The sequence below is a fragment of the Bos grunniens genome, chromosome 11, assembly GCF_055505025.1.
Source record: "Bos grunniens cultivar Pamir isolate PY7600 chromosome 11, Bosgru_T2T1.0, whole genome shotgun sequence".
NCBI lineage: Eukaryota > Metazoa > Chordata > Mammalia > Artiodactyla > Bovidae > Bos > Bos grunniens.
In genome coordinates this window covers 3,582,432-3,597,845 of record NC_141175.1, presented here as the reverse complement: position 1 = coordinate 3,597,845, position 15,414 = coordinate 3,582,432, and the positions used below count along the sequence as shown (strand labels likewise).

The window sequence follows — 15,414 nt, the reverse complement described above, 5'->3', positions numbered from 1 at the left end:
CGATGCGATCAGGGATCACCGGTCCTGGCTCATGCTGCGTACGTGACTGTGAGTGTCTATATTTGCACAGTCCTGCTGACTCCATGACTCCAGACTTTATCCTTCAGAACTGTGAGGACAAATTTCTGTTGTTCTGGTGGTGGCTTAGTCACTAAGTGGAGTCCGACTCTTGTGATGGAGTCCTCTTCCTCTGTCCATGGAATTTCCCAGGCAAGAATACTGGAGTGGGTTGCCATTTCCTTCTTCATTGCTTTAAGGCACCCAATTGGTAGCACTTTGTTATGAAGTCCAGGGAAACAAATGGAATCCAAATATGTGGGATGCGCTAACTGGCAAGCAGGGATTGTTCCGGTATTTTAATTGCAATATAATTTACATACACTAAACACACCAAATATGTTTGGCAATTGCAATATACCCTTTAATCGCCTGTAACAGGATGAGAATATTTCCATCACTCTCCCATATCTCTCTCCAGCCCATTTTCCAGGCAATCACTGCCACCTCTCTCCATGGCAGCCACTGTCTGATATCAGTCACCAGTGTGGTGTGCCATGTCCAAGGGCAGGGAAAGCCACTCTGGGTTTCATTACCCACGAAAAGTGAACGACACATCGGTACAGCGAAGTCAGACCTGTGCTGCTCATTTCATTCTTACTGTAAAACTATGTATCTGGAAGGGATTCCCAACCGCCTCAGTGATGAGGAATCACCTGCCAAGCAGGAGACATGGGTTCAATCCCTGGGTCGGAAAGATCCCCTGGAGAAGGAAATGGCAACCCACTCCAGTATTCTTGCCTGGAGAATCCCATGGACAGAGGAGCCTGGTGGGCTGCAGTCCACGGGGTCACAAAGAGTCGGACAGGAGTAAACAGCAACAATATACCTAGAAACAAAGACCTAAGGAGTGATGACAAGAAGCAAGACTCACTACTTCAACTCACACATGGTTAGTGAGTCTTTCAAATAACTTTAAATTACAAAGGAAAAACATCAGACTATTTCAAAGTGTGTGGTGTTTTGAACATTCTTTGGCATTGCCCTTCTTTGGGGTTGGAATGAAAACTGACATTTTCAAGGCATGTGGCCACAGCTGAGTTTTCCAAATTTGCTGGCATATTGATGCAGCACTTTAACAGCATCATCTTTTAGGAGTTTAAATAGCTCAGCTAGAATTCCATCACCTCATCTATCTGTGTTTGCAGCAATGCTTCCCAAGGCCCACTTGACTTCACACTTCAGGATGTTTGGCTCTGTGTGAGGGACCACACCATTATGGCTCTCCCGGTCACTAACACCTATTTTTTATAGTTTTGTGTGTTCTTGCCACCCCTTCTTACCCTCCTCCTCCTCTTAGGTCCTTGCCGTGTCTGTCCTTTATTGTGCTCATTTTTGCATGAAATGTTCTCTTTCGAAATGACTGACAATGAAGACCCTTGCTGTAAAGGTCCCAGAGACAGAATTTATGTTCTCCTCAAATGGAAAGTTGAAACCATATGCTTTTCTTAGAAACAAGTATCATTCAAAATAAATGACCCTGGTAACCAAGCACCCTAGTCAAGAAGGGTGCTAAAAAAAATAAAAGTAAAGTTAAAGGAAAAAATAAGCATAAAATCAAAACCACAGAAAAGTTTTCCAAGAAAATATAAATGATCAAAATTGACTCAAGGTGGAAAACTTGAATAAATTACAACAGAAGGAATTGTAACCTTGAAGAAAATAGAAAAGCTCATCAAATATTTACCACCATACATCATACAAGCAAATACAAAGTCCAAGATTATTCAAATATCTCTGAGTCTAAAAAAATAATGAAGAGTTCTCAATTCAGTCTACTAGACTGCTTGGGGCTTCCCTGGTGGCTCAGACAATGAAGAATCTGCCTGCAATGCAGGAGACCTGGCTTTGATTCCTGGGTCAGGAATATCCCCTGGAGAAGGGAATGACAACCCACTTCAGTCTTCTTGCCTGGAGAATTCCATGGACAGAGGAGCCTGGCAGTCTACAGTCCATGGGGTCACAGAGAGTCGGACACGACTGAACGACTAACACTTTCACTTTCAGACTATATAGATCACAGTAACAATTTTACTGGGAAGATTCCACAAGGGAACCACAAATCAATCTTGCTGGTGAATATGATATAAATAATAATCAGTATGCTGAAATAATATACCATGGCCAAGTACAATTTACTTCAGGTTTGTAAGGATAAATAAATTCAGAAATACTCTTTGGAATTCACTTATATTAATGATATGAGAAAGAGAGGAATTATCTATCACAGTAGATTACAAAACAACTTGACAAAAGTCAAAATTCATGACTAGGTTGGGCAGGGGAACCTACAGTTAAGGAACTCTAAATTTAATAAAGAGAAGTTATCTTGAAACAGCAACAAACTCTGGTTCCTATGGTGAATCACCGCTAACACCGCAGCTACAGTAAGAAATATGAGAAGGGTGCCCCCCACCTGCACCCCAGCAGGGAAGTCCCAGAATTTCCCCACGGTAAAGTCTTGTGGGCGACAGTTTGGTTGAAAGCAGTCTGAGGAGGATGTTTTGAATCACAGTTTTATTTAAGACCAAGGGAATGTACATTTTTGCACATCAGAGCATGACAGACCCTTGGGACAACGTACTTCAGGGTATGTCGTTTAGTTGCTAAGCTGTGTCTGACTTGTTTGTGACCCCATGGACTGCACCCTGCCAGGCTCCTCTGACCATGGGATTTACCAGGCAAGAATACTAGAGTGGGTTGCCATTTCTTTCTCCTGGAGATCTTCTTGACCCAGGGATCAAGCACGTGTCTCCTACATTGGCAGGTGGATTCTTTACCCTTGTGCCACCGAAGAAGCCCACTTCAAGGTACCAGAATAATGGAAAGAAAGAGGGAAAAGGAAACCACACTAAAAATGAAGGAAATGGTGAAACTCTATTTTTTTTTTTAATCTCGAGAGATGATTTGTTCATCAAGCTATTTTTAAAATTAACTAATTTACTTGGCTGCCCTAGGTTTTAGCAGTGGCACAAAGGGTTTTGATCTTCACTGCTGCATGCAGGATCTAATTCCCTGACCAGGGATCGAACCCAGGACCCCTGCATTGGGCTCATGGAGTCTTAGCCACTGGACCACCAGGGAAGCCCCCATTGAGCTATTTTTGATAAAAGACTTTTCTGTGCTATAGTCCATGAATTCTTTCATGCTTGAGAAGGGACACTCGAGGATGAAGGCAGAGGTGGGCGGTGGTTCAACGTCTGCAATCCAAGGAACCCCAAAGATCAGCAGCAAAACACTAGAAGCCAGGGAGCGGAATGGGGCAGAACCTGCTTGATGGCCTCAGAGGGAACCAACCCAACCAACCAACACCTCGACCTCAGATGTCTAGCTTCCCGAGATGATGAAATAATCTCACTGTTGTTTAAGCAACAGCAAAGCAGAGAGGGACACTTGAAGGGATAGGGAGTCTTCTTTCTTTTAATTTACCTATCTATCTATTTATGGCTATGCCAGGTCTCTGTGGTTTCGTGGGCTTTTCTTTGCTTGTGTCAACTGGGGATTGCTCTCTAGTTGCGGTGGGTGGGCCTCCCGTTGCTGTGACCTCTCTTGTGGCGCGCAGGCTCTGTGCGTGCGGGTTTCATGGCTGAGGCACGTGGGCTCAGGAGCTGTGGTTCCCGGGCTCGAGAGCCCAGGTTCAGGAGCTGTGGCACGCGGTCTCAGCTGCTCTGCTGCACGTGGGATCTGCCCGGATCAGGGATAGCACCCGAGTCTCCCACACTGGCAGGCGGATTCTTTACCACTGAGCCCCCGGGGAAGCCCTGGGGAGTCTTTCTTCTAACCGTCACTGTTCAGTGTTGCTCTGCACACCCTGCAAGAACCAGGAAGAGGAAAAAGGAGGAGCAGAAGAAAAAGAGAGACTCGTGGGGAGTAAAATAAAGGACAACAGCAAGTACAATGTAACTTAGAGATAAGTAGACTTAGTGGGAATAAACTTAGGCTTATGCACAGACACACACACACACCAGAATCAACAGGTCAGGGACAATGAATAGCTCAGTCTGTTCATTACCAACTGGCCGGCAGGAGATGTCACCACAGTAAACATATAGCTCCTTACGTGATTCTCATTTCAGAGACACACTGTTGTGTGTCCACACCTGGAAGGAAGCCAGCCAGCGTGAAGACTAATGCTGTTGAACAAGCACTTGGACTAAAATACAGCAAATGCAGACGTGAGCAAGCGAAGGACTGCACCACAGTGAGACCAAACCACGCCCCCCCAAATGGGGAGAAATTACTCTTCTGAATACCTTTGGGTCAAAGGAAGAAATAAAACCAGCCTGGTCAGAAATGTGAACACTGGACACAAGAGCTTTGGGAGGTGGCCCAGGACACCAAGCCCTTTCCCGTGAGGTGATGACATAGTCACCCCACAGGAGGGGCTGCTGCCCAAGGAGCTCTTGGTGGAGGCCACACCGTGGGACCACCCAGAGATGGTACAGACCACCTGGGTGGATGTCCTGTGCAGAGACGTGTGTGGAATCCAGGGGAGAGTGGTTTGGGGGCTGCACAAATCCCAGCATTCCTGTCGGAGGACATCTGGGGAACAGCCGACCTGAGGACACATTTCTACCAACTTGTTGCCAAACGGAGGAAACCAAGAACAGGGAGCAAGAAGCAGCTCACTGGCCACGTGCCCTAAATGAGCTGGTCTCGGAGCACCGAGATCCGGATGGGGTGGACTGGTCTTCCTGTTTATGATGACCCTGAGAGCTGGCCAGGTATCAGAAGGGAATGAAAAGAGAAAGTCAACAGGACTACTAGAAGAAATAAATAAAAGTATTATTCTTTTTAATTTTGATGTGATGATCTGCCTAGAAAATTCAAGAGGATCAATCAGAAGAAAGCCTGCTAAGACTCATAAAAGATTCTGAAAATATAACCAGATGCGTGATACAGACACTGTTAATCATAAGTAGCTTTCTCATACACGCACACCAGTAAGAACTAATTGGCAAATGTGATGGCAGGGACCAGCAAATTGTGGCGTGTGGACTAAATCTATCCCACTGCCTGTTTTCAGAAATACAACCACTCATTTGTTCATGTACTTATGGCTGCTTTTGCAGTAAGTGCAGACTTAAATTAGTTATGACAGGGGCTGAATGACCCATAAGCCCTAAAACATTCACTATCTGACCCTTCACAGAAAAAGTTTGCTGACCCTGGTAATAGGAATGAAACCATTCACCACAGCCATAAAAACCATTAAATGCCTAGAAATGAAACTTACGAACCATGGGCAATGTATATAAAGGAAAATTACAAAGTTCTGCTTTTATTAGTGGATGAGTGGTTCATAGACGACACACCTTCTTGGACATGATAACTGTAAACTTTAGCCAAAATATACATTTTTTACAAAACTACCTGAAGCCTTTAGAAAGTGATGAAAAGTGAACATTTGGAAGGAAAATCTTCACTGGGAAAAAGAGATAACAGTCAGAGAGATTCCTTTACTTACAGCTGTAAGTCTGAAGCCACAAGCCCATCAGCAACATGCAGCCAAAACTCAATAAGGAAAAAAATTCACATCTTACTTGTTTGAAGAACAAGGAGACAAGTCTGGGGTGACCACAGCGGCTGGAAACTACAAGGGAAAATACCAGAAATGAGAGAGCCAGAGAGAAGGAGCCCTGAATTCTGTGTGTAACCTCAGCCCAAGTCTTTGGCTGATCTGTGAACTAGTCATGTAGGGCAGACGTCAAGCCACCAAGCTGACTCTAGAAGAGTAATCGAAGAATTGAGCTGTGGCCCACCCACCACAGAGGAGAGAGAGCCTGGAATTTGGAGCCACCCAAGTTCCTACCTCCCACAACAAAAGAGTTAACCTTTTCCTAAAGACTCTAAAAGAAACTCACTCCACAATAAATGATCACAATGTCTAGGAGACAATGAAGAATGAGTAGACACATGAAGAAACAGGAAATGTATCTTCCTGAGTGGATGGGTGGATGAAGGCACAAACAGACAGATGGATGACACACGTGAGTGGGACAATCTCAGTACACAGCAAAACGTTAATGGTAGTATTTAGACAATAGGTATGTGAATATTGATGCTTTTGAACTGTGGTGTTGGAGCAGACTCTTGAGAGTCCCTTGGACTGCAAGGAGATCCAACTAGTCCATCCTAAAGGAGATCAGTCCTGGGTGTTCATTGGAAGGACTGATGCTAAAGCTGAAACTCCAGTACTTTGGCCACCTCATGCGAAGAGTTGACTCACTGGAAAAGACTCTGATGCTGGGAGGGATTGCGGGCAGGAGGAGAAGGGGACGACAGAGCATGAGATGGCTGGATGGCATCACCAACTCGATGGACATGAGTTTGAGTGAACTCCGGGAGATGGTGATGCACAGGGAGGCCTGTCGTGCTTCGATTCGTGGGGTCACAAAGAGTCGGACACGACTGAGCGACTGAACTGAACTGATGTGAATATTCACTGTACAATTTCTTACAATTTTTTGTATGCTTAAAATTTTTCAAAATAAAATGTTGAGAAAAACAGATTTTAAAAACCTTGAAGTCTTTAAAGATTTTTAAATCTTTAAAAAAAGATTTGGAAGACCTATATGGGGAAACTTATGAAATTATTGAAAGATATTAAAGAAGACCTAAATAAATAGAGAGATTTGTTCTTACTTTGGGATATCCCAGTTATTGAAAAGATGCCAGATATCTTCAACATAATTCTGATTTTTTAAAAAGCCCAGAAGGCTCCTTTGTACAACTTGACAAAAGAGTTTAAACTTTAGATGGAAATGCAACAGGCTGAGAGCAGTTGAGACATTCTTGAGAAACCAGGTGGGGAGACTTGCCGAGTCAGATCCCAACATCTACGTATAAACCTAGAGTGGCTGAGACGATAAGGACAGACAAACAGACCAGTGCACACAGACTAGAGAGCCCCCCAAACACCCGGGCACATGCGGATGCTTGATATCATGTGACCAGTGATACTGCAAATCAGTAGGGAAGAGAGCTTTTCAGTAAGTTTTCAAACACATTGTCAGTTAAGTGGTGTTCAGATAATGATTACCCAGAGGAAGAAAAGTCAAAATGGGCCCTTACATTAAGATTTTCCAGGCAATAGTACCGGAGTGGATTGCCATTTCCTTTTCCAATGGATCTTCCCAACCCAGGGACTGAACCCGGGTCTCCCGCATGGTAGACAGATGCTTTACCGTCTGAGCCACCAGGGAAGTCCCATTAAGATCACACACAAGTCAATTCCAGTAGATTAGGACCTAAGTCTTTAATCTCAGGTCTTCCCTGGTGACTCAGCTGGTAAAGGGTTTGCCTGCAATGCGGGAGACCTGGGTTCGATCCCTGGGTTGGGAAGATCCCCTGGAGAAGGGAAAGGCTACCCACTCCAGTATTCTGGCCCGAAGAATTCCATCGTGGGGTTGCAAAGAGTCAGACACGACTAAGTGACTTTCACTTTCAAAGACCTAAGTATGAGGCAAGAACATAAAAGCTTTCAGAGAATAACTAGAAGGCTATTTGGGTGATTTCAAAGCAGGCGATGATTCCTCAAATTCACCTACGTTAAAAGAGTTGAAATGGCAACCTAAAAACTGGAAGAAGCTATTTTTAATATGTGTCTACTAGAAGTGCTAACATCCAAAATACTAACAGACACCCACAGATCAATAAGAAAAAGACAGACAACCCAAAGCGACAAGCTACCAACACAAGCAAACCAAAGCGGTAGGTGCTTCCGGGCTGGGCCTCCCCCGCTGTCACACAGCATGGTAAGCTAGGCTTTCAGGAGTCCCCGACGTTTAGGTCCAGAAGTTAGGACTCCAAACTTTCACTGCCGAGGAATTGGCTTCAAGCCCTGATGGGGAGCTGAGATTTTGCAAGCAGCAAAGCACTGTCCCCCCAAAAAAATTAGTTAAAAAAAAAAAAAGAGTTGCTCTGCTCAGTGTTGTGTGGCAGCCTGGATGGGAGGAGGGTCTGGGGGAGAACGGACACATGTGTAGGTACTGCCGAGTCCCTTCCTTTCCACCTGACAATATTCCCCAAGACAAAATACAAAATTTAAATAAAGTCTGGGGGAAAAAAAGAAACTGAAAAACAAAGAGTTCCTTAAATGTATGCATTTACTTTTAATTTTTTAATTGATTTATTTTATTTTTCTAATTCATTGATTTATTTTTGACTGCACTGGGTCTTCGTTGTAGCACACAGCCTCTTCCTTGCTGCACGTGGTCTTTGGGTCTTTCTCTAGTTGCAGCAAGTTGGGGCTGCTCCTTTGGGTGGCCTCTCTTGTTGGCTCTAGAGCGCCAGCTCAGTAGCCGTGGCCCCATAGCACATGGGATCTTAGCTTCTGGATCAGGGATCCAACTTGTGTCTGCAGCATTGGCAGACAGCCTCTTAACCACTGGACGGGTACCAGGGAAGTCCCTTCCTGAAATTTAAATGCAAACCTCAAGCACTGAGGTATGTCCTGATGGACAGAAAGATGAAGACATCTTGATCTCCACCCTCAGGATCTCACATTATAATGGGCAAGACCAATGGGTAAGGTAGGCAGAAAGGCAGACGCAGCCAAAGGTTTATCCTTAGTGCTCTATGAAAACACAGTTCTTTCTGTTGTTTTCTCAGAGGAAGGAGAAATTCCCTTCAACGAACGAAGAAAGAGAGAACCAAAGAAAGCGTCCTAGGAAGGTGACCTTGTCAAGCTCTCGGAGGACAAGTCACATTGAAAGAGGAAGCGGGATGAGGAGGGAATGAAGACTGCAGGGCCGGCTTTGTCTGCCGAGTGGAGTTCCCTCCAGAAGAGGAAGTAAGCCGATGGCTTCACCCGCATCATCAAGCCTTTAGCCAATCCCTTATCGAGACGGTAGAACCGCTGACATACGCTGCGGCCGGATTCCCACGGACTTTCTTGGAAAGTACGTTCTCATTGGTTCCATCAAACCTTTGGCCAATCCCTTATCAAGAGGGTAGAACCACTGACATGCGCTGCGGTCTGATGCCCACGGACTTTCTTGGCAAGCACGTTCTCATCGGCTCCGAATCTCTGTATGGTTCATGGGCACAGCCACGTAGCGCAGTTTCCGGAGTAAAGGCGGCCTCTGCAGCATCTGCTCGTCCCACAGGTACTCGGGGGACAGCACCTTGCTGGGTTTGTGCGACAGCAGGTACCGGTTCAGGTGGCTCTCGTCATGCCACACGGCCTCGATGCCCTGGGCCTGGTCGGCCGTCATGGCCTGGTGGCAGGCCATGGTAAGCCGGTAAACCTCAGGGACCGACCCCCCAAAAAAGCCTCCCGCGTAGTAGAAATCACCCTCGTCTCTCGGGATGTAGGCTCGAGACAAGGGCCGGCGCTCATAGGTGAAGGACTGGCGATCCGCGGCGTAGAAGCCAGGGTGTAGGGTCCCGAAGAGTGGCGCCAGGATCTCCACGCCCACGTGGTCGCTGAACTTCATGTCCACGTACAGGCACACCAGGTAGTCTACCTCGCGGAGGAAGCGCTGCCGCGAGAAGTTGCTGATCATCTCCATCCGGTGCATGGAGATGTCCTGCCAGCGTCTGTAGTTGCCGACGTGGAGGACCACCACCTGCCTCCCGTCCTGGAGGGCGATCTGGGGCACGTCCGCCGGCCGGTCGGTGAAGACGTAGTAGATGACCTTGTGCCCCACCATGAAGTACTTCTCCGCCGTCTCCAGGAAGAGCCGCAGGAAGACCACGTATCTAAATCCAACAGGAAAGAGACGGTGGGAGTTAACAGAATCAAACAGCGCCAGAAGAATCCACTTGGGCAAAAACAGTCTGTGAAACCTTAGCCATACTTTGAGGACGTTATGCTAAGTGAAATAAGACAACCACAAAAAGTCAAAAAGCTATATGATTCCACGTAGATGAGGTGCCCAGAACAGGCAATGTCTTAGACACAGAAATAGAATGGTGGTTGCCAGACACTGAGGGAATGGGGAACCAGCTGTTGCTGCTGCTAAGTCACTTCAGTCGTGTCGGACTCCGTGCGACCCCATAGATGGCAGCCCATCAGGCTCCCCAGTCCCTGGGATTCTCCAGGCAAGGACACTGGAGTGGGTTGTCATTTCCTTCTCCAATACATGAAAGTGAAAAGTGAAATCGAAGTTGGCCAGTCGTGTCTGACCCTCAGTGACCCCATGGACGGGGAACCAGCAGCGAGTGTTTAATGGGCACAGAAATTTTAGTTTTGCAAGATGAGAACCGTTCTGGGGAGGGACAGTGCTGATGGTGGTATCACATCTTAAATGTGTACTGAAGTGCACACTTAAAAACAGTTAAGATGGTGAGTTTTCTATTATGTGCATTTTGTGAGTTGTGTGCGCTCAGTCGTGTCCGACTCTTTGTGACCCCATGGACTGTAGCCTGCCAGGCTTCTCTGTGCATGGAATTTTCCAGGTGAGAATACTGGAGTGGGTTGCCATTTCCTCCTCCAAAGGATCTTCCCAGTCCAGGGATTGAGTCCCTCGAGGCTCCTGCTTTGATAAGCGGATTCTCTACCACTGCATTGCCTGGAAAGCCCTGTGTGCATGTTACCAAAATTAAAACTCTGAAACAAAACCATAGCCCTTCCACCAGATAAGACCCTGAGTGGCTGGTAAGAGGAGGGGTTCAGATTATTTGGTGTTGAGCAAATATTCACAACCATAAGATATTTGATTAATCCACAAGTTTGGCAAAAATTCAAATGATTGATAGTATCCAAATGATGGATGTCTCCCAGCTCAGGACCATCCAATGGCTTCTTGTCTTTTTTTTTTAATTGAGGTATAGTTGATTTACAATATTATATTAGTTTCAGGAGTACAAAATAGTGATTCCAAATTTATATAGATTATACTCCTTTTAAAGGTATTGTAAAATATTGGCTATAAAATTGTATCATAAAGAAGGCTCAGTGCCGAAGAAGAACTAATGCTTTTGAACTGTGGTGTTGGAGAAGATTCTTGAGAGTCCCTTGGACTGCAAGGAGATCAAACCAAACAATCCTAAAGGAAATCAACTCTGAATATTCATTGGAAGGACTGATGCTGAAGCTCCAATACTTTGGACACCTGATACGAAGAGCTGACTCATTGGAAAAGACCCTGGTGCTGGGAAAGACTGAAGGCAGGAGGAGAAGGGGGTGACAGAGGATGAGATGGTTGGATGGCATCACTGACTCAATGGACATGAGTTTGAGCAAGCTCCAGGAGACAGTGAAGGACAGGGAAGCCTGGTGTGCTGCGGTCCATGGGGTCACAAAGAGTCGGGCAAGACTTAGCACCTGAATAACAACATTGCCTGTGGTGTTCAATGTAAATAAAGCAAACAAACGAATCTAACATAACAGAGACAGACTCGCAGACACACAACAAGCTGGTGCTTACCGTGGGGAGTGCGGAGGGGCGGGCAACGCAGGGGTGGGGGGCTGAGAGCTACGGACTGCTAGGTATAAAATCGGTGGCTTCTGGGACTTCCCTGGTGGTCCGGTGGTTAGAAATCCTCCTTCCAGTGAAGGGCCCACGGGTTTGATCCCTGCTTGGGGAGCTAAGGTTCCACATGCCACTCAGCCTGAGCACTCTAGAGCCCAGCTACCAAAGCAAGGAGCCTGCATGCCACGACTCAGACCTGACCCAGCCAAACAAATAGATATTAAAAAAAAAATACCATTGGGCTTTAAAAAATAAATAAATGGCTTCTTGTATTAAAAAAATAATAATAAAGCAATTCAAGATCCTGCAGTGGTCTACCAGGCCCTACAAGATCTGCTCTGACTTTGTCTTCTTCTCTCTCCTCCGTCCTCTGGAGGGCAGGCCAGCTCCTTGATATTCCTGACACATGCCATCCACCCTCCTCCAGGCCTCTGCACCTTCTTCTGCCTGGAATCCTTCCCCTGCAGTATTCACCCTAGAGGGGCATTCCGTCCTCTGACTAATGCCCAGACTGGACACGCCCCAGAGCTCGTTCTGCTGGCACTTACACCAGTGCAACCAGATGTAAAACTCCAGCAGGCTGTGCACTTGAACGTGTCCATCTGACCATGTGCAAATTACAGCTCAATAAAAAGGAGCGGGGATGGAATATTACTCAGCCACAAAAAGGAACACATTTGAGTCAGTCCTAATGAGATGGAGGAACTAGAGCCTATTATACAGAGTGAAGCAAGTCAGAAAGAGAAAGATAAATATTGTGTTCTAACACACATATACAGAATCTAGAAAAATGGTACTGAAGAATTTATTTACAGGACAGCAGTGGAGAAACAGACAGAGAATAGACTTATGGACACGGGGAGAGGGTGAGATGTATGGAGAGAGTAACATGAAAACTTACATTACCATATGGAAAATAGAGAGCCAACAGGAATTTGCTCTATGTCTCAGGAAACTCAAACAGGGGCTCTGTGTCAACCTAGAGGGGTGGGATGGGAGGGAGATGGGAGGGAGGTTCAAAAGGGAGGGGAGAGATGTATTCCTACGGCTGATTCATGTTGAGGTTTGACAGAAAACAAAATTCTGTAAAGCAATTATCCTTCAAGTAAAAAATAAATAAAAATAAAATAAATAAAAAGGAGCAAATAAACATGAAAACAAATTACTCTCTATCCCCTTGCCCAAACTTAGTTATTTTTTGGAGCTCATGTTGCCATCTAACATATTTTTCTGACACTCACACAATCTTCTTTTTTAAAATATGTATGTGTATGGATGCTCGAGGTCTTAGACACAGCACTCAGGATATTCACCACCTGTGCTGGGTCTTAGTCGCAGCACGTGGGAAAATTGAATATTGGCACAGAGAAGAATGAAAACAGACCTCTGTCTCACACTCAGCAAGAGTAACCTGAAATGGATCGAAGACTGACATGTAAGACCATAAGATACTTATTTGAAAACAGTGGGGAGCTCGTGCGCGTGGATCTTTGCAGTGACTTGTTGGACACGACACCTAAACCACAAGCAGCAAAAAATAAACGAGCTCCGCTACATCAAACTGAAAAGCTTCTGCACGGCAAGAGGAACGATCCGCAGAGTGAAAAGGTGACCTACACGCGGGGAGAAGACAGCAGCAAACGCTTGGCCTCCCAGGGTGACAGACTGGGGGAACGGAGCACCAGCGTCGGGGCAGTGGTGGGGTTGACCCCCTGGCACAGTGGCTGGTACTGGAGATGGCGACGTGAGCTGCCCGTCTCTAAAAGGTTGACAGTAACCTCTGGGGTGATGACTCGCAGCTGTGGGACTGCTATTTTGAGCAGGGGCTCCCAGATGACGCTAGTGGTAAAGAACCTGCCTGCCGATACAGGAGAAATAAGAGACAGGGGTTTGATCCGTGGGTCAGGAAGAGCCCCTGGAGGAGGAAATGGTAACCCACTCCCTGTTCTTGCCTGGAGAATCCCATGGGCAGAGGAGCCTGGGGGGCTACCATCCAGAGGGTCAGAAACAGCTGGACACAACTGAAGTGAGTTAGCTCACACACACACACGTCGCTGTGTGCTATCATGGCGCACACATATATATGTGTGACTGCCCAGTGACCCCTGCACAACCCAGCCCACGCGCACCCACACCCAAAGTCACTGGTGCCTCTGCACACCCACCCACCCTGTGAGCTGAGCACCTTGTCCCGGAAAACAGAGTGGAGTGCTGCCCTGCAGCTCAGGCCGGCTCCCTGGCTCACCCCGGGTGAGCGTCCGTCACTTACTTTTTGATGGCGAACACGGTCAGCCCAATGGTGGTGTTTCTGAATTGCACATCCAAGAGGGCAGAGTCGAAGGTCCCGTCCCAGACGACGGGGGCAAACCAGGGGGTCATGACCAGCACGTCCACTCTCCTGGGGAGATGAGTCACAGCACGCGAGAGCAGGTCATGGGGGTGTGGGCCACAGAGAAGGATTTGTCCAAAGCTGCACAGTCCGTGAGCTGCAGAGCTAGGAGCAGACAGGACTCTGGATTCCCAACCCAGTGCTTTTGGCAGCATAAGCTCAGCACCAAGGACTCAACACTTCCATCCCGTCATTGCCGTAACTCAGAGTATCTCCGGAGTACCAGCCATGTGCTAGAACCCCTGAAACATCCTTTTCTGAGGCCCCTTGTTTCCAGGAGGAGCACAGTCTCGAGGGAGGGCAAGCACTAAGCCCTCTCTCAGCACGTGAGAACTTTGCCATAACAAGAAACAGACATTTGGTCTCTGCCACAGCCCTCCCTTTACCTGCACTAGGCTTCTAGGACCCTTGGGAGGTCCTGGATTGTAGGAGCATCTTTTGTTCTGATGAGGTGACTCCAGGTGGGCTTGGGGGTAGTTCAGGATAGGGGCTGGTCACCAGAAAGACCAAGCCAGGATTAGAAACTTGGAACTTAGAACTTTCTGCCTCACATCCCTTCCTAAGCTCAACATTCAGAAAACAAAGATCATGGCATCTGGTCCCATCACTTCACGGCAAATAGATGGAGAAACGGTGGAAACAGTGACAGACTTTATTTTGGGGGGCTCCAAAATCACTGCAGATGATGACTGCAGCCATGAAATTAAAAGACGCTTACTCCTTGGAAGGAAAGTTATGACCAACCTAGATAGCATATTCAAAAGCAGAGACATTACTTTGCCAACAGAGGTCCATCTAGTCAAGGCTACGGTTTTCCCAGTGATCATGTATGGATGTGAGAGTTGGACTATAAAGAAAGCTGAGTGCTAAAGAATTGATGCCTTTGAAGTGTGGTGTTGGAGAAGACTCTTGAGAGTCCCTCGGACTGTAAGGAGGTCCAACTAGTCTATCCTAAAGGAAATCAACCCTGAATATTCATTGGAAGGACTGATGTTGAAGCTGAAACTCCAATACTTTGGCCACCTGATGCAAAGAACTGACTCATTTGAAAAGACCCTGAGGCTGGGAAAGAGTCAAGGCAGGAAGAGAAGGTGACGACAGAGGATGAGTTGGTTGGATGGCATCATCAACTCAATGGACATGAATTTGAGTAAACTCTGGGAGTTGGTGATGGACAGGGAGGCCTGGCGTGCTGCAGTCCATGGGGTCGCAAAGAGTCGGACACGACTGAGCGACTGCACTGAACCGAACTGATGATCCCTTCCTTCTGGGAAGGGAGAGGGACTGGAGGTCAAGTTAACAATCAATCACGCCAGCGAGATGAAGCCTCCATAAATATCCCTTAGCTGTGGAGTTCAGAGTGCTTCCAGGTTGGTGAACACAGGGAGGTGCTGGGAGGGAGGTGCTCTGGGGAGGGCTTGGGCGCCCCGTCCCTTCCCCCTCCTGCCCTATTTACCTCTTAGTCTGACTGTCTCTGAGCTGCATCCTTTATAACAAGCCAAGAATCTAGTAAGTAAAGTCTTCTTGAGTTCTGGGGGCATCCCAGCA

At 46.9% G+C, this 15,414-nt stretch overlaps 1 protein-coding gene across 20 annotated transcripts in view; it reads right to left on the bottom strand.

Annotated features, from left to right (window-relative positions):
* Positions 1-8,147: 8,147 nt before the first annotated feature.
* The window catches only part of LOC147362308 (histo-blood group ABO system transferase 1-like), a 38,466-nt gene continuing 31,199 nt past the window's right edge, over positions 8,148-15,414 (bottom strand). For 11 of the 20 annotated variants that reach the window (XM_086324241.1, XM_086324242.1, XM_086324244.1 and 8 more), the window contains 2 exons: positions 13,747-13,875; positions 8,148-9,762 (listed from right to left, as the gene is read on the bottom strand). In XM_086324241.1, the coding sequence (XP_086180367.1) occupies positions 9,072-9,762; positions 13,747-13,875 (820 nt within the window). In that variant the 3' untranslated portion in view covers positions 8,148-9,071. Of the gene's footprint in view, positions 9,763-13,094; positions 13,332-13,746; positions 13,972-15,414 lie in introns of all 20 variants that reach the window. The other 9 variants (XM_086324238.1, XM_086324239.1, XM_086324230.1 and 6 more) reach the window with 3 other exon arrangements.